Source organism: Eleutherodactylus coqui, chromosome 1, assembly GCF_035609145.1.
Source record: "Eleutherodactylus coqui strain aEleCoq1 chromosome 1, aEleCoq1.hap1, whole genome shotgun sequence".
NCBI classification, from domain to species: Eukaryota; Metazoa; Chordata; class Amphibia; order Anura; family Eleutherodactylidae; genus Eleutherodactylus; species Eleutherodactylus coqui.
Genome location: NC_089837.1, coordinates 478,101,654 through 478,121,147, shown reverse-complemented (window position 1 = coordinate 478,121,147; position 19,494 = coordinate 478,101,654). Strand labels below are relative to the sequence as shown.

Below are 19,494 nucleotides of genomic sequence, written 5' to 3'. Positions count from 1 at the left end.
TGTGGTACAGACCCCATGAAGCCTTGAATCTGTGGTATCCACAGGGTATTTTGCAGGCTAGTGGTGGTTCCATACTGGTGTGGGATGTATTCTCATGGGTTGGGTCCACTAAACTCATCATTGATCAGTGCTCGCTATGTTGGCTTGGTGACCATTTGCAGCTCTTCGTGTACCTCCACAATGATACCATGTTTCCCTAAAAATAAGAGGCTCTTTTATATAAATTTTTGCCCCAAAAGAGGCACGGGGTCTTATTTTCAGGGTATGCCTTATCATACTTACCCAGCAGGTGCCGTCTAGTCTCTACAGTTCTGGCAGGCTTCCTTGCACTTCTCAGCGCAGACAGATCACTTGCTGGTAACAGGGTTTGTAAACCCAGCTTCCAGCGAGCGATTGCTCTGATTGGTTCTTCAGTGCTGCAGCACAGCCAATGGCTGTGATGGGTTCATCAAGCGCCGCAGTGATTGGCTGAGCCACGGCGCTCAAGAACCAGTCAGAGCAATTGCTCACTGGAAGCTGGGTTTACAAACCCTGCTACCAGCCAGTGATCTGTCAGTGCTGAGACGTGGAAGGAAGCCTGCTAGAACTGCGGGGACCAGTGGGAGGGACCCGGACTGTGCCTGCTAGGTAAGTATTGCTTTTTGTTTTTCATGTAGTGGAGCTAGGACTCATTTTCAGGGTAGGGCTTATATTTCAAGCTCCCCCTAAAATTAGGGTAGGGCTTATTTTCAGGGAAGCACGGTAGGATATTCCACCAGGGTCATGCACATTCACCCAACCTGAGCCCAATCAAGCATTTGTGGGATATGGTGGAGTGGTCCATTTGCACCGGAGATCCTGCACCTACATGTATCACAGAGCTGTGGGTAGCTATGCAAACAACTTGGCTCAACATCGCTCTAGTCATCTTCAGCCCACTTGTAGAATTGCTGAACTTGGTAGTAGGGGTAATGCACGATATTAGTTACTGTCCCATGAGTTTTGTCATGTCAGCATACACTATTCTACCAAAAGTGTTTGAACACCCCTATCAGTAGAATGTATTGTGTCTTATTAGCATGTAATGTGCCCTAAATGATACTACATAAGGTGCAGACTCTTTTGGGTGTCAGTCATAGTTTGTGACAGGAACTGCATGCTATTGGATATATGGATTATACAACTGCATACAAAGCGCAATACATCGGTCCGTCTACAGTGATGCAACAAACGTGGCCATTGGACAGTTGACCAATGGAAGAACCTTCTATGGAGTGATAAATCGTGTTGCTCCACCTTCAAATCAGATGGACTTACCTGGGTGCGGTGGATGTCTGGGGAACACCTTTTGCCGAAGTATGTTGTGCCAACAGTTAAGTACGGCAAAGGGTCCGTTATGGTCTGCGGAGGTTTTACGTGGCATGTTCTCGATCCATTGGTTGTAGTGGTCAGGAACCATGAACACGGAGGTGTACCTTGATATTCTAGACGACAATGTGATAATACTCTGGAAACGGTCAGCAATACTTCCAATGTGCCTTGTCACAAATTCCATACCGTTTTACATTGGTTTGAGGATATGGATGTTCTACAATTGGACTGGCTACACGGAGTCCGAACATGAATCCAACTGAACATCTTTGGCCAAACTGCAACGTTGGGACAGAAAATGGGAACAGCGTCCACCTACTTTGAGAGAACTCGGCAGACGTTTTCAGGATGGAGGGAAATGCCAGCTCAAGTGTATCAGATGCTAGTAAGAGGTATGCCACGGAGAGTATCCGATATCATTAGGGCCAAAGGACCCCACTAAGTGTTAACATATGGAAGTAAACACCACTGCTGATTCTTGCTCAATGACTTTTGGTAGGATGGTGTATATAAAGATCTAATTTATTTATTACTTATTCCAGATCTGCATTTAGATGGCTGTTGGTTGACATACATTCCTAACAGCTTAGCGGAGCTCATACTGCAGTGGGATGGTCAGTTTGTCCTACTTCAGATTACAATTCCCAGTGTAAATAGGTCACCTGTAGGATACAAATCATGTGAGAAGACACCATAAAAGGGGTTTACCAGAATTTTACATTTTTTTCCTATCCACAGGATATGACATAACTTGCTGATCGCTGAATGATCGAGAATGGGACTCCCATGTTCTGCTATGTGGTTGCTGCTCCGCCCGTAGTGACATCACTCTGAATGGAGTGCTGTCTGCACACGCGCAGTCAGCGCTTCATTCATTTAAATGGGACTAACAGAAACAGTACTTCATTCAGTCTCCTCCTCATTGGCGGGGGTGCAGTAACCCTGTATTGAGGATGACGGGTGGAACCCCTGTTCTTGAGGTAGTCAGGAGTCTCACAGATTGCTATATGAGGCTTTAGGGTTCACTTACATTGACCAAAATAAGACATGCTGCGTATTTACATGAATGAGAGAAATGCAGGTCTGAAAGGCCTAATGTGAATAACTGGCTTTTAGCGCTATGTATTAGGTGCGTAATAGGCAGCACCTGTGTGAGTGAACCCTTACATTAGTTCCACACGAGCTGAAAAATTGTGCCTTTCTTCTCGCGATTTAAGCAACAGCGCTTTTTCTTGCTAAAACATCCTGCCGCTCGCGATTTTTTTCACACACATTTTTTGTGAAAGTCAGTAGGACTTTCTAATGTTAACCCCTTAGTGACCACGCTATAGTCTTTTTACGTACTGCCGTTGCAGGACATGTATGGAGGGAGATAGCGGTGCTATCTCCTTCCATACATCGCAGGTGTCAGCTGTTTATTACACAGCTGACACCTGTGGTCAATAGCCCCGTTCCGCCGCGCAGGACTGTTAACTCTTTAAACGGCGCTGTCAAATCTGACAGCGGCATTTAAATCCGCCGAATGATGTTCGGGGGCCCTGTACGGCTCACCCTGCAGTGAGATCGGGGGAGCCGTGCAGGTGTCATGGCAGCCGGGGTCCTTCTGAAAGGCCCCAGGGCTGTCATGGCAGAATGCCTATCAAGCCATCCACATGGCTTGAGCCCTCACAAGACTATATCGGCGGAAAAATAAAAAAGTTATTGTGTGCAGAAGATGGAGACAGAAAATAATTTTAAAAAATTTTAAATATCTTACAAAAATATATAAGTATTACAGCAAAAAAAAAAAAAACCTATACAAGTTTGGTATCGTAGTAATCGTACCGACGCATAGAATAAAGTTATCATGTCAGTTTTGTTGCCGATTGTGTGCCGTAGAAACAAGACGCACTGAAAGATGGTGGAATGTCGTTTTTTCCCATTTCTCTCCACTTAGAATTTTTTACAAGTTTTTCAGTACATTATATGGTACATTAAATAGCACCATTGAAAAACACAACTCATCCCGCAAAAAACAAGCCCTCATACAGCGACGTCGATGGATAAATAAAGGAGTTATGATTTTTTTAAAAGGGGAAGGAAAAAACGAAAATGGAAAAAAGCAAAAAAAGTGTGCTCACTAGAGGGTTAAAAATCGCATCACAAGTGTGTTGCGTTTCGATAAAACGTTGGCTCCATAGGGAAACATCGCATGAGTAAAAACATCGCTAATGGAAAGAAAACTATTGCAAATCATTGGTTTCATAATCTGCTTTTTTTACTGACTCTCACATCACGCAAAAATGGCGCTTTTCTCGCTCGTGTGAAACCACCCTTAGGTTGCATTAAATCCACCACTCGCAATTCAAGTGACCCAATATGCATATCCCATGATATCTGTATGTGCGCTGGCCCATTAACTTCTAAAACACCAAAAGTAAATATTTACCAAAACTGGGCATACCGCGTATTTTTTCATGCGACGGTACAATCGTCTACATAAATTGTCGTTTCCAGCTTGCAATCACCATTTCACCTTCAGAGAACTCAAGAAATGACGCCAAAACTTCATCAAAGCATAAAAGTTTTAATTTAACAAAATAACAAAATATTATACAAGACCATTTTAACCCCTCAACCCTGAAGGTCAGCCCATACTGTAAGTCTTTCATGCACGCCTTTTAGCTGTGTCTTCACTGTGATGCCGTCTAGAGTTCTACGTAAACACATAGGGGGACTTGAAATGTAGTTTAAAAGGAATCTGTCAGCATCGTTCTGCAGCTCCGAGCATAAGACTGTGACAGTCACACTGTTTACAGTGATATGTCTACTATATGCAAACGTGCAGTAGTTTGAGAGAAACTTGCATCTTACTAGTAGTTCCCAGACACAGTGGAATACAGGAAGTAGTCCTCGATATTCATGAGCTGTAGATAGCCACATTCATCCACCCTCCAGTCACTGATTGACAGTTATCTGCCTATGTACAGTAATAAGCAGACAAATTTCAATCAGTCCCCGGAGAATGGCATTGGGCATGGGTAACTGCAGCTTATGAATATCGAGGACTATTTCCTATAGTCCTCTGTGCCTGGCTGCTACTAATAAAGTGCACGTTTCTTCCAAAGTACTGCACAGATACATACAGCAGACATATCACTATAATCAGCGTGTCTATGGTGACAGTTTGGAACAGGAAACCTGCACTAAATTTATCACAGTAGTGCAGGCGGTATGATACATTTGGTGCATCTTGCTAGACGCTTTTCTTTACACCACGTCTTGGTTGGCTTACGTTCCACCAATATTTTGTACATTTTCCATTCCTCTTAGCCACACCCTTTTTCTACACACTGTTAAAACAGAGGTGTAAAACCATCTAAAATCGCACAATACATCTGGCGCATGGCAAGAGCACCGGTTATCTTGGTAGGCTTCCCCCATCGTGAACAAGCTGCATTGTAAGGATTGGATTTATCATAAAAAGCAAGTTTTTTTTAGAGGTATTAAAAGAGGTACTCAGACTAAATATTTTCTCTCACCGAATGATTAGTGCAGCAGAGGTAAAGAAAGTTTTGCCAAGGTTCTTTTCCACTTCTGCGCCCTCACGTGAGAAGATCAGAGTGGAGTGAAAAAGGTTGTTAGAGACCCACTAGCTGACAATCTCACTGAAAGAACTGTAGTTAAGCCGTGTGTCGCTAGCAACTAGCTGGATGGGCAGATTGTGCTGACAGCCAAGTAGTGGAAAAGTAGACTGACAGCACTCGGATTGTTTTAGTGCCCGTCGCAAATTGAGGGGCAAGGTCAATCAGCAACTGGACTTGAGGAGCTCTAGAAGATTGGCTGGCTCCCATGTCAAGCCTGGTTTTATTTTTTAATTTGCCTTAAGTTTCAAAGCAAACAGAAAAGGATGAGGAAATGGCTGAACTTCTACAGGTATGTGTATTCAATGTGCGAGGGGGATCAAAAATGATACAAAGGAACAGTAAATTAGTTGCCCATAGTATCTATTAAAGCGACCCTCCAGTCTTGGACAAACAAAGATGGCCGCACCAGCTTCTCCGACTACGCATAATTATGTATCCTTAGTCTAAAGGTCCATTTAGACACAATGATTATCACTGAAAAGTTGTCTTTTGAGCAATAATCGTTGTGTCGATTTACAGGGCACGGTGATCGCTCAAACGTTGAGCAATCACTTTGCACTCCGAGGAAGGGGGGGAATGCAGAAGACAAACGGGGCCGCTTGTCTTCTGCATCCAACTGTTCCCCGCTCAGAGCACCCAGCTGTTCTACAGCCGAGCGCTCCGAGCAGTGGTTGCGGAAGACAAGTGGGGTGGCTCCGATTGTCTTCTGCATCCAGCTGTTCTCTGCAGAGCGCCCGGCTGTTATACAGCTGAGCACTCTGAGCAGAGGATGCAGAAGACAAGTGGGGCAGCTTGTCTTTTGCATCCAGCTGTTCCCTGCTTAGAACGCCCGGCTGTTATACAGCTGAGTGCTCCGAGCAGAGGATGCAGAAGACAAGCAGGGTGGCCTCACTTGTCTTCTGCATCCAGCTGTTCTCTGCTTGGAATGCCCGACTGTTATACAGCCGAGCGCTTCGAGCGGGCTATGGAGAACACAGCTGGACAGCTCTGTTCTTCATATCAAGCCGGTAATCATAGAGCGGGATACAGCTGAAATAATAGTATCAGCTGTATTCCACTGTGAATCCCTGATAAGGCTCATCATTGTCTTTCAGCATGCTGAAAGACAACGATGAGCGACGGCTTAACGAAAATTGCACGATGTCAGTGCAGTTTGACACGACGATTATCGCTCAAAAGACGGTCTAGTATCGCAATGTGGCCCTCAGATCAGAAAAAATTTTGCACCCCTGCTTTGATCCTCTCATTTGTAAAAGTGTAATCTTGTTGCTACGGACAACTGCACCATTTCTGATAAATCACAAAATTGTTTCCTGCTGGAAATGTTCACACATAAAAAATGAATGCAAATCCATATCCCATGTTCTATATGCTCTATACCGCTGACGTCCTGTGCGTTACATACAGTACCTCTAATATATGTATTTTTAACTGTTCCATCAACATTCCCCCGTGTTGGACAATGCCTATGCACGATTTAACAGCAGCAGCAGGTAAACAAAAGGTCGTCTATACGTCGGTATTCGAATTCCTTCGGACCCGTACAGTATGAGGATGATCCTCGGGCTGAGAGTTATCACACTTGTACAATCAGAAAATAGAAAATATTCAGAAACAAAACAAATCCTCTTAAATTTGATTGTCCTAGAAACCATTCCTGCAGAAACTTGCTATACAGTGGGATCCATATACGAATGGCTATCCCGGGCAGAGAATTAAAAGACAGAGCAGCCACAAACTTTATCCCTAATATTAAATACTGTTACAAAGAAGCTTGGGGACGGCTTTCTTAATTGATTTGTCTTAAGAATGAAACAAAAGCAGATGGTCTAATTAAAAATAGGACTTAAAACAAGAGCTTAGAGCGGACGAATCAGAGCCAAGCTGCCAATCTCACACTTCTGCCTTCTTATTCTGCGTAAAATAGAAAGAGTTCTCAAAATACTCTTAAATTACGGTTTCTTTCCAGCAAAATCCTGATAGGATATTCTATGTTGTGCTGGACAAGGAGTCTTGACTTATGTTTCCTTTTAAATAGGGTTTAAAGGGCTTCTCCAAGATAAAAGGATCTGCGTTTTCCCACTATTGCCCACAGGCTGTTTTGGTAGCCGAGCTTTAATACCAGACACTAGCCATGGACAAAGGTCCACCGTCAGTCTGGGAATGGAGATCGGACAGCTGCTGCAGCACCTCTTAGCATTCCAATTGATTAGAGCCACAAGAAGCTCTGCATAAGCTCATGGGTTTCTGTAATTCCATCCAATTTTGACTAAGGCTGTATTTACACAGGCGATTTTTCCATGCGAGTTCCGCCCGACTGCGATATGGACAGAACTTGCATGGGAAAAGAACCACTAATTTCAATGGGTTTATACACGAGTAATTTTTTTCTCAGACCGATAGTCCGAGATGAAAAAAAATCACAGCATGTTCTATTTTTGGTCGATTCTTATTCAAGAATCGACTAATATTTCCTATGGGAAAGTAAAAAAAACGCATTGCACTAGCTTGCCATGGAATTTGTGATACATTCAGTCATTCTCAGTCACTTATACAGTGAATGTGAACGACTGAACGATTTCTCGGTTGAACGAGCCAACGATGTATCTACCTGTATAAACAGGCTGCCCAAGCGAATGAGTTAACGCTGACGTCATTCGCTCATTCAAACGAGAAAGCGGCTCGTCTAAACGGACCCTGTTTTTTTTTACAGGACAGAGGCCTACACACCTAACAAACTGTGAATGGTAAACCCTTGTTCTAAGGGTGCAATCAAAAAAGGACAGAATCACTGCATATTTTCCCGCAACAAAATCCGCACGTGTTAAATGCGTATTTCTAACAGTAACGAGATGCATATTTTCCATACGCAAATCTGCGGCAGAAAATAGGCAGCATATTTGCCTCATGCGAACATAACTCTAAAAAACCAACAGACCTTTAATTTGAAGCAGCCCATAGTTTTGACTTCTGACAGGTAAAAAAAGCCTTTCTTTTCCCCCAGAAACCCCCGTCAAGTGCTCTGATCCCATCCGACCTGTATGGTGATACTATCGTAATGCAGCGCTCGGATGAATGCACTGGTTACACAGTAACAAGCGGAAAAACTATCAGAAGAGAAACAGAAAACAAAAATTGAGAAATTGGCGGCATGTCTGTAACCCCATGTATAATGTAAAGGTCAGAACAAAACCAAAGAGCGTGTCCGTTGCTTTGCATTCATGGAGTCTGCTATCATTCACAGCAATTTCTATAACATGGCAAAAGGGTAACCAAAGCAAAACCATTGCAGCGTCCCGCTTCCTCTGTATAAACCTAGGAGAGAAGAATTCTTGTGCGGATGCACGTCCATACATTCTACTGGAGGCCATATTCCCCCCATAGATTACATGACAGCCGGGTCCTCTTCGCCAGAAAGATATCTACACCAGGTATCTTTGGTATGATGAGTATAGATAGTGTTTCTGTTATTTAAAAAAAAGTCAGTGATGTCTTGAAGGTACTTTGCAAGGGAATTCTCCTCCGGTCCCCACTGCAATCAGAGAATAATGAGAATCCTAGAATAAAAATTAAAAGACAATATTTTAATTTGAATGATGTTTAAAGCCCTTGACAGCTCGGTTCGCATCAGTGGACAGCAGTCTGACTCGAAACCACTAGACACTTAAGAGTTTGAAGAAAGTTGTGCATCGGATGTCTCTGCCCCCTTTTTTCAGTTTTCATATTTAGAGATTGGATGGATGGAAGTTACTCATCTCTGTACGGGGCGCCTCATTTTCTTCTTTCGCTTTGACTTGGTTTCACTCTTGGGTGCCGCGTCAGGTTTAGAGGGAGCAGGAGGAGACTGAGCTCCATGCGGTGGTGGCTGCTGGGGAGGGGTGAAGAGGTTCCCGTTGGGCATCTGACCAGGAGAGCCTTGGAATATCCTGTTCAGGAGATTCTGTAAATCGGCGACAGAAGTCGGATTGCTTTCGGATGGCGCTCTAAAGTGAAAGAAAAAAAAAAAGGTCATAAATGGCTGCTGTACTGCAAGGTATTAAGAAGGTGCAGACGGTCATCAGCATCTACGCTTATCTAGGTTATGGAAGTAAGCCCTCCAAATAGCAGTGATGGGTACATTACCTCTGTAGCTGAAATGTTACAGGAGTCACAATTCAGCTGATCTTAGGGGTGTCGGGACTTATTTTTTATTTATTTATTTTTTAAATAGGCTACCTATGTTAAAAAAATACAACCTATACGCGCCCATCCCGGATACCTGCACTACTGGCAGCCTTGGAAAACTCCTTTAAATGAATATGGTACAGTAAATTGTGATAATCCTGTATTCCCAGGACCTTCAGCATGCTGGATACTCTGAAATTCCAAACTACTGGACATACTTAGTAGTTGCACAGAGTCCGACCTGTCTGTTGGTATAATGAGGCCAGAAAGGTTTCAATGTGGTGACTGATAAATAAAAGGGCACTAACTTTTCAGACAATGTATGCCCATCTAATAGCCTGTGTGTCTCATCAATCTGGTAATATACTGGTCTCCTTCCCTCTGCAATACACTGTGTGTTGTTAGGTACTGAGCTTCTGTAGTGAAGCTGGGATGCGGGGAAGGGACTATCTTCACAGGTTATTCCCATGCACTCACAGGCTGATAAATCTCCACTGCTACAGCACACATGCGTGCCTGTGTGTACATTATAGTGGATTTACTAAGCCATTTTGCCACAATGTCTCCGAATACCTGAATTGTCCTGGGAAAGCAGAGGGGAAGGCTTTCAGATATTGCCTCCCTGCTAATTAAACCAGAGACAGAGCAAAGCAGCACGGAAAGTGAGGGAAAGGAAGTACAGGACAGTGAACTATTGGCAGAATAGTAGGCTTGTTGCGTACTCCCTGCCGGAAAGTATCTTGTAAACAGCAGGGTGGCAGAAAAAAAATGTTTATGGACTAATGGAGATAATCAAGCGCTGTACTTGGCTTTTCTGGCAGACCCATAGACCGTGAATGAAGTGGTACTGCTACACATGATCAAAGCTCTACTCAAGAGAGGAACTCGGGACACCCTATGTCCTGATCAAAGGCATCCCAGAGTTGGGACTTCCAGCAATCAAACACTTACCACCTACTACATGTGGGCACACCATCACGAATACTACCTATTAATACAGTATTAGCATCAACCCTTTGAAGCTCAGAAAGATAACTATTCCCCTAAAACAACTACAAATGGTGCCCATGAGTTCCTGCAAGGGCTTCCAGTGCCGGAATACCAGGTAAATTACTGTAAATTCTGTTTTATACTGGATTTTCAGATAATCATGTACTGGGTTAAAGCTATTGTATTTAGAAAGCTATGTATCACAATCCTGTGTAGTTTGGGGGAAAATAACTATTTTAAATAGAAGCCAGCTGATCGCTTATATGACCCCTGGTGATCAGGTGCTTTTGCAGGGGTAAGCCACGTCAGGCTAATCACTTACCCTGAAAGACCTCCTCTTACATATTTAAAGCGTACCTGAGTTTTCAACAAGTTTTCTAGAATATACCAGGCTCTCCTTATCCGCTCATTTGCTGTAGTTTGCACTGCTTTTCATGTCTGTAAGTTCTGATTTTCAGGTGGTCTTCCCCATTTTTCTGTTGCTGCTGTTTACAATCCACTTTCAGGGAAGGGGTGTGTAGCAAACCTAGAATTCCGCCAGTAGTTCAATGTCCTGACTTCCTTACTCTTACTTCCCATGCGGCACTGCATTGTCTCTGGTGCAATCAGGAGGGAGGCAGTATCTGAGTGCCCACCCCTCAGCTTTCCCAGGAAAGGCATTTAGAGACATAATGTCCAATGGTAAGTAAACCCACTATAATATGTTTGTGTACTGTGTGCACACAGATAGACACACACCCTGCATGCTATAACAGCAGGAGGCAGAGATTATGGAGACTGCTATCACAGTATCTGCAAATCTGTCAGCCTACAGCCTCTGAGTGCACACAAGCTCCCTGTAAAAAATAGACCCTCCCTTGTTGCTATGGAAACGTCCTTGTTACTAAGGAAGCTTAGCAGTGGATTGCAGAGAAGCTGGAAGGGCGACCGCTAGTAGCAGGCACTTCAAACATGATTTACAGTGGTAAAGCAACAACATTTTTAATTTTACCGGCGGGCTCTCCTAGGTACCACAATGCTCCTTGTTTTGAACAGTATGTGATGACATAACTACCGTGTGATACTGAAGGTCAATAACTGCCATGAATAATGTTGTCATTATGGGTGAAACATTGCAGCGACTAAACAAACATCAAGTGGAGAAGGAGGGGGAGCAAACTCAAGTGCTTGCCAGAGGTAGGAGATGTAGCTAGGAATGAAACGGAGGTGCTGCCAACCAGGTGAAACGCCTCACCCGGAGGGGGCATGAGCAGCAATGTAAAACACCAGATAAAAGCCAGGGACATGGTGTAAACCTCCAAAGAAGCGTTCTTATAACACATAGGTGAAGTCCGTTTTTATTTCACTAAAGCCAGCAATAAGATGCGTTTCAAGGCAAAGATCCTCTTCATCAGTTACTCTTGATAGCAGACAGCATATTTGTGGGGGGGGGGGGGGAGAGGAGTATGTGCTGGATAAATCCTCAGGTTCCGTCATGAGTAGCCGGTGCCAGCATCATAATGGCATCCACAGTGCATACACGCCGCACCCGCTATTCATGCCGGTGCCTGAGAATTTATCCACAGCTGTCTGCTATCCAGTGTAATGCCCCTTTTACACAGGCCAAGAATCTCATGATTCTCATTTACCCAACGGAACGAGCTGGCGTCGTTAGCACCAACTCATTCACACTCGACTCGGGCAGCCTGTTTAGACTGCATGATTCTCGTTGAGAATGGTGCAGTTCTCAGGGACTTATTGTTTAGTATTTCACATTCCTATGTGAAACACTGAACGAGAAGTGCCTAAATGGCACGATAAGTGCACGAGCCGGCGTTGGTTTTTATGCCAGCCCTTCCTGGTCAGGGGTTCAAAAACTCTGCCTCCAGGAAGCACTGGCTCTGATTGGTTCAGCAAGCACTGCAGTGATTGGCTGAGCCGCAGCGCAGCGGTGCAGACAGCGCCTGTTACAAAACCTTGCAAATCGCCGCTGTATAGAGTATGCCGCGATTTTGTAATCTTGCAATGTAGCAGCCTACAAAACATTGCTAATATGAAAGAACCCAGTGGAAAGCATGGGCTTCACATACATGCGATTTGTAGCACAGTTGCATTGCGAGAAAATCGTGCGATTTTGACGCCCGTGTGAAAGCGGCCTTATTGAAATAAAAACCAACTTCACCTGTTATAAGAAGGTTTCTTTGGCGGTTTGCGCCGTGTACCAGGCTTTTACTGGTGTTTTACATTATTCTAAACCTAACATCGTCTTTGGTATAAAGATGACTACTTTACGTAATTCTGAAATAATTAAAAATATCTCATTTTAAAACAGCGAGAATGTTTTAGGGACAAAGACCTCCGGAATTTTTTTAATTAAACTTCTCCCCATGACATTAAAAGAAAAAGTGATCCAAACCTTTGTCGCCCTGCGTTTGTAGGATTTCTTGAGCCAAATGAAATGTGATATGGAACCCGGTGAGTGTCTGGGGAGATTCCCACACGCTGGCATCCCGCCCACTCTAAATGAGGAGAAAAGGAGTGATGTTAACAGGTGAGAGCTACAAGAATCACTTCACTACCGCTGCTGCTTGTGTCATATAGAACGGAAGAAGGGACTGAGAAACCAGACTGACACTGACTATGCAATATATCTCAATGGCCTCAAGTCTGTATCTCATTACCTGTTATATCAAACACTTTGCCCTGCATCATCGCGAAATAGGTGATCTTGAGTCCCAGCATACTTGATTCGGCCCAGAAGTCTCCCTCTTCTGCTGGGTGCATTTTTCCACATTCGGCACAATAACGGGCGTTGGTAGGATCCCGATCCATCTCAAACCTCCTGCGTAAGAAGGAAACACCATGAGGGATTCTAAGATTTCTCAGCTTGATCCTAAGAAGCTCAACCCGCTGAGTCCTCAAACACAAGCAGCGTCATCTATACCAAGTCTTTATCACAAAATCAGAGAGAAAAGTTAAACACTTTTACTCATTTGAAAAGCTTCAGAAAAAAAGTTTTAGATTTAGGTATTTTATTACTACTCTATCCTCTCTACAGACTATGCAGACCTTTGCACTTTTTTTAAATCAATGTTTTTGGAAATTCTTTTTTGTAATTGGTTTTCACTACAAAATTTCCGATTGCTTGGTTTCTGTGCTTGTATTGTTTCCCAAGGTATTGCAGAGTGAAATCATAGCAACCTCTGTCAGCCTGCTCCCTTGTTGTGAATGTGCATTTACTGCCTGTCCACTGGGCTATTAGGGGGCTATATGACAGTGCTGGGGGATGGTGGAGTAGATCAGGAGGACAGAGAGCAGACAAAAAGCTGTGTAGTATTGAGCGGGCGTGGTTATGCTACTCAGCCTCTGAAAGAGGAGAGGTGAAGGGGGGATGAGCTTGTATGCATTCATGAGAGGCCAGCTTATCAGTGATGGGAATCCCCCCCAGCCAGAAACTTCAATGTAGGAGACCCCACAAACCAAGTATGCTGCTTTCTAAATGCTTGAGAAGAAAAACTTAATGCAAAAAATAAAATAAAAATAAAAACAGGTGAGTGCATTTTTTTTTCTCTGCAGGATGGATATGCGTTGATTTTTCATGCACAAATGAGCTCTCAACAATTGTCCATTTCTTAATACTTAAATGAAATAAAGGAAAACCTTTATGTTGGCATTTGCAACACACTCTGGGATCACTTTACAAGCTTATTTTTTGGCTAGAACACAAGTCAATTCATCATTTGCAAAATTTCAGACAAGCGTAATAAGAGCACATGTCTGTGTCAATATTATGCCAGGAAATATCAGCTCGACCATGGAAGTTTGCCCATATTACGCTGGTGTGAAACTCTTAGAAAGAAAGGAATTGTACCTGTGCTTTCCCTGACACTTGCTGCACATCATGCTGTTCATTGCCTCTTTTAAATCATCTTGCAGCTTGGTGAGAAATTCATTCATGGACTTGGCCAACTCCGTTTCAGACATTCGTTTCCTTGAAAAAAAACATAAGACACAGATATAAAGACTGAAATAAACCGTTTCATAGCCATGTATCAGGTTAAATCTAAAAAGAACAACTTTTCAAAAGATTTGATTTCTTTGTTCCAGCACCACCACTGCCAACAATATTTGCTGCTTCTTGTGTCGCCCCTTCTGACAAACAGGAACTATTACACGGTGGTGGGAATCACAAGAGATGGAACGAAGAAGACTTCATACATTATACATACGCACAGTACATTGGAAAATGTACTTTTTTATTGCCCCTCATCAGACTTCTCATCTATTAGCCGGAGCAAAGCGCACTCTAGGAGGACCCAGGGCATCTATGGTTTACAATGGGCACCATGTGATAATACATTCTCCTTTACGATTTCAGATTACAGCTGACTATTAGGTGACAGTGGGTTAAAGCAACAGAAACAACCCATGAATACGTATTTTCAGGGATAACTTCTTATACAATGGGACTATAAAAACAACCAGCCACTATAATAGCCATTATAAGTCCCATACAGTGGGACTATAAAAACAACCAGCCACTCCAAAAATAAGCCCTAGCTGCATAAAAAAACCCACACACATACATCACATAAGAACCCCAAGAAGCGCTGTCAGCTCTGCAGCGTCTTCTCCCCGCTCCCCAGCAGTTGTCTTCAGGCATCTCATCTGTTCACGGATTGGAAAGTCTCCGATTGGCTGAGTGCATTCATTGAATGGCTGTGATTGGTTCATCAAGTGCTGACTCTGATTGGCTGAGCCACGGCGCTCGAGAACCAATCCCAGCCAGGTGGGGATTTTGATCCTCCAATCCAGGAAGGGCTGACAGAAGACTAAAGACAAGTCCCGAAGGTGAAGAGGAGAGGACAACGACTTTTAGGTGATGTATTATTTTTTTTTATGCAGATAGGGCTTAGTTTAGGGCTTTTGCAGTAGGATTTCCTACTGTAAAAGTTGCACCGCGCCTCATGATGTGATGCAACAGAAAGGAAGGCTCCATAGGAAAACATGGGCTATGTTAAAAAAAAGAATTAAAAAACAAATTGCGGCTGTTTAGAGCATGCTGTGATTTCGTAGTCTCGCAATGTCACAGGCTACAAAATATTGGTCGTGTGGAAGAACCCATAGGAAACCATGAGCTCTACATACGTGTGATTTGTAGCACTGTCGCATCGCAACAAAATCATGCGATAAAGTCGCTCGTGTGGAAGCCACCTAAAAATCATGATAAAAAGCCATGGCTAAGGCTTCCCACGCACGGCCGAGCATGATATTGGATCGTGAAACTCGGCCCGATATCCAGAAGTAGGCACCCGTAGATGCCAGAAGTTTTTTTTGTAAAAAAAAATGCCTACCATCACTTCGGTGAGGTTGCGATCCTCCAGCATGGCTTTAAGCCACAATGGAGGTTTCGGCAAGCTTTTTCCATGGTTTTCAATGGGAAACCTCTCATCGCAATCACATGCGAATTGCATGCCGTTTGATGTGTTTTCCTGTCCCATTGACAACAATGGGCAATGCGGTCTGAGGGAACGCCCAAAGATAGGACATGGGGTTCAGATCCATGCACGATTTTCACGCCCATGTGAATGCAGACACAGATTTCTACAGTGACTATGAACATGTATATCTGTGGATCCGTGTCTGGATTTAGCCTTTTTTCAGTCTGCAAATCCTCATGTGGAATTCCCAGTGGGACATACATGTCAAGGAGTGATATGGCATATGTTGAAAAAACGAGCCTTAGGCCACCTGCACACGAGCGGAAATCCCGTGGCGGGATTTCCCATGGGATTTCCGCCGCTGGAAGCCTGCATAGGATTGCGTTAACGAAATCTCGCACGGCAAACAAACCGCAGCATGCTCTATTTCTGTGCGGGGCTCGCAGAAACGTCACTCATCCGTCGCCGACTCCGGTCTGCGCATGCGCCGGCTGCCCGGCAAGCCGACACATCAAACAGCCGGAGCCGCGGGTGCGAGTGAGTACGCGCTGGTCCCTGCAGGCGCTCGGGTTGGGTCCCGCGGCGAGAATCCTCGGCGCCAGATCCGCCCCCCCTTCTGCAGGCGGCCTTATATATTCGGCACAGACTCCCAGTGAAAGTAATGAACCGTAGATTTGCTGCGGATTCTATGGCAAATTTTTCACCACCCTTATGGTTAAGCAAACGCATTATTTTCACGTTTCTGCAGAGTTAACATCCCCTTTTCTTCAAAGGAGTATTCAGAATGATATAAAATAGTGTTAGGATACGCCATCAAGGACAACGAAGAGTGAGCTCAGATTGTGAACCCCAATAGAGACATTGAGTGATGTACAAAGCTGCGGAAAAAGTATTAATGTATAAAAGTATACGTTTAATGAGTTAAAGTTTGTGGGTCATGTGACACCATCATTCCCTATGTGTAGGGCAGATTTCACTCAAAAAAACATTCCCACCAAAGTCCTTGCCATTTCCATAAAGGTCTTGTAATAATCCTCTGTGCACTTACAGTTCATACTCTTTTCGCTTATCCGGGTTACTAACAGTATCCCATGCCGCACGTAAAACCTTGAAAGCTTCTTCTGCGCGAGGGTGATTATTCTTGTCTGGGTGAACCTGTCGCAGAAAAAATGTGATAAATGAAAGACGACAGGAAAGGTTATTCCATACTAGTGGATCACCTACACAAGGGGTTAAACAGCTGAATCAATATCATGACTAAGGCCCCCTGTCCACGGCAGTGATTTCGCCGGAGATTTACCATTGCTATGGAAAGCGCCAGCCCCGATTCTCTGCGGTCAGCCTGTCAGATTAGGCTGACAGCGGAGATCCGTCTGCGGCTCCTGCTCCCGGGGCCGTGGACGCCGTGGACAGGGGGCCTTAAATATCCCAGTTGGTAAGCGCTTCCACTAAGGCTGCGGCTTCCTCGACCATTTTAAGCCTTGCTAGCGATGCTGCTGCAGTATTGACAGGGGGCCGTAACAAATGCGGTTGCACCACACAACGCTATGTTAAATTACATTGTGGAACATTTAAAGCGACCCTTCGGTTTCGGGTCAAAACCCTGTCCCAGGTCTATATTATCTGTAACTGTTTTTCTCGGTTGTCCCTCCGATATGCCAGTTTCAGTTTGGTTTTCACCCGTCCAAGATGGCTGCAGCAATATTTTGGTTACCTAATGCACACTGTGCACTGCTTTCTGACTGGCCACTGCTGGTCACATGAGAACAGAGCACAGATATAGTGCATTAGTAGTCTAACAATACCAATGCACTGTGGAAATAAGGTAGTCTGAAGATTGCATTGGCCATCTTGGATGTCCAAAAACTGTGGATCAGCATGGAAGAACAACTGCCGGTAATATACATCCCCCCTCCACCCCCTCCTCCTCCTCCGGGAACAGAATTTTGTCTTGAAACTGGAGAGTCGCTTTAATACTCTTGATTGAAGGGGAGCTCTGATGTAGATAAACCAAGACATCACACGACCAGATCTCGTCCATCACCAAAACAACAAAAAATATTCTATGAGCAAAATAAGCCGTCATTGCCCACTTCTACAAGTTGTTCCGGATGAGAAACCCGTGAAGGAGGACAATTGTAGAAGCATCAAATGTTCTGGAGAGTCATGCTGGACCCAACAGGCTCTATGAATAGACAAATACTTGTGTGAGCTCCGTTCGGCTCCTTTTGCTACTCACCACATTAGCATGGAGGATCGTCACCAGCTGTGCCTACCCCACTCCATTTGCACGCGCCAGCGTAGTCTCAGACTACCACATCCCCCATATTTGCCACTGGATGGAAACAATAGTCCGGAACTCACGGTAACATCAGTCTCCATGGATACCGCAATGCAAATGGACAGGATATGGAGGCAGAATACAGTTTGTCATCCCAGACCGGATATCCCGTGCGACTGCCCGACTGAATAGTTACTCTAATATAGAACATACTAGAAATACTGCGCAACTGGGTTGGTCAAAGCCCAAGAGCCAATGAGTCTACAAATGTGCTGCTGGAGCCTCAGGGCCCTTTAACACTGAACAATTATCTTTCAGCTTATCGCTGGATCGAGCAAAACTGAGCGATAATCATTCAGTGTAAACACTGCCAGCGAATGAACGATAAACGATTATTAATTCACTTATCGTTCAGTTTAGGCAGGCATAAAAGTCAAATGACGATCAGCCCGTGTAAATAGGCAGTCACTCGTCTACAAACGACTGCCTATTTACTGTGAATGGAGGCAAGCGTCCGGAAGCGATCACCAGAGCGCTCTGCCTCCATCCACTGAATGATTACCACAACTGCGTGAAAGCATAGCCGCGATAATTGTTGGGAGAGCGGTCAGGCATTAAGGCCGCTCTCACACGTGAACGTGGCAAAGCGCCACGATTTCAAACTGTTACCATGAGGCCAGTCAGGGACCCTGGGTGGCAGTGGTGCGGTTTGCCGTGGCATCCTGGGATGACGTTGCGCCCTCATTCGGGTCGGCGAGCGGCGGTGTCGTGCTCCGGTGTGCGGGCACGGCATGTGGCAGGCACGGCCGTGCACGCGCGCGTGAGAGGCGCTCTATCTCCGTGAGTTATAGTGGCTGGCTGGGAGCTCCGGTCAGCAGGCTTGAATAGCCAGCTAATAGCAGTTGCCAGTTATTGGTTCTGTCCTCTGTGTGTTTGACCTCGGTCCTGCCCCAGCTCTGCCTGTGTTCTGTGGTTTTCTTTCCTGTTGGTTATTCCATCTGCCTAGCCTGTCAGTACTAGCGAGTAGTCACCTGCATAGGTACGGCGGTTCCTTCCTGTCCTGCCACTAGGCAGCGTAGGGTCAGAGTTGGCGGCCTCGACGTGTCCACCATTTGGCCTATTTCCAGGAAGGGACATTTGCGTGGGTGAGAGACAGGGAGCCCCGCGCCGTGCGTACCTATGCACCCCACTAGTACTGTAACATAATAACTGGGCCAAAAAAATATATTTTCCTGCGGGTTTTTTTGGTAGGATTCACTGTGTGAATGGAGTCCTACAATGCAATTACCGATCAGATTCGTGACCTGGCCGGGATGGTGCAGGACCTGTCGGGGCGTCTCAGCCATCATGAGGAGCGGTTGTTTGTGCCCGCTGATCAAGTAGAACCTAAATGCTCATTACCCGAGGTGTTTTGGGGGGACCGGAAAAAATTCTGTGTCTTCTGGGAGGCTTGTAAGTTGTTTTTCTGCTTGCGGCCTCGTTCCTCTGGGTCTGAGTCCCAACGAGTGGGGATTGTTATGTCTCTGCTCAGAGAAGGGCCTCAGGCATGGGCCTATTCTTTAACGTCTGATTCCGCTTGTCTGCAATCGGTAGATTCTTTTTTTCTTGAGCTCCGGAATATTTTTGATAAACCTGATCGTGCGGGTTATGCAATCAGGAAGTT

At 44.8% G+C, this 19,494-nt stretch overlaps 1 protein-coding gene across 1 annotated transcript in view; it reads right to left on the bottom strand.

Annotated features, from left to right (window-relative positions):
• Positions 1-3,896: 3,896 nt before the first annotated feature.
• Positions 3,897-19,494, bottom strand: part of DNAJC14 (DnaJ heat shock protein family (Hsp40) member C14) — a 32,760-nt gene continuing 17,162 nt past the window's right edge. The window contains exons 3-7 of the mRNA XM_066584903.1: positions 16,599-16,705; positions 13,981-14,100; positions 12,791-12,951; positions 12,526-12,628; positions 3,897-8,959 (exon numbers count right to left, since the gene is read on the bottom strand). Of these exons, the coding sequence (XP_066441000.1) occupies positions 8,728-8,959; positions 12,526-12,628; positions 12,791-12,951; positions 13,981-14,100; positions 16,599-16,705 (723 nt within the window). The 3' untranslated portion in view covers positions 3,897-8,727. The remainder of the gene's footprint in view (positions 8,960-12,525; positions 12,629-12,790; positions 12,952-13,980; positions 14,101-16,598; positions 16,706-19,494) is intronic.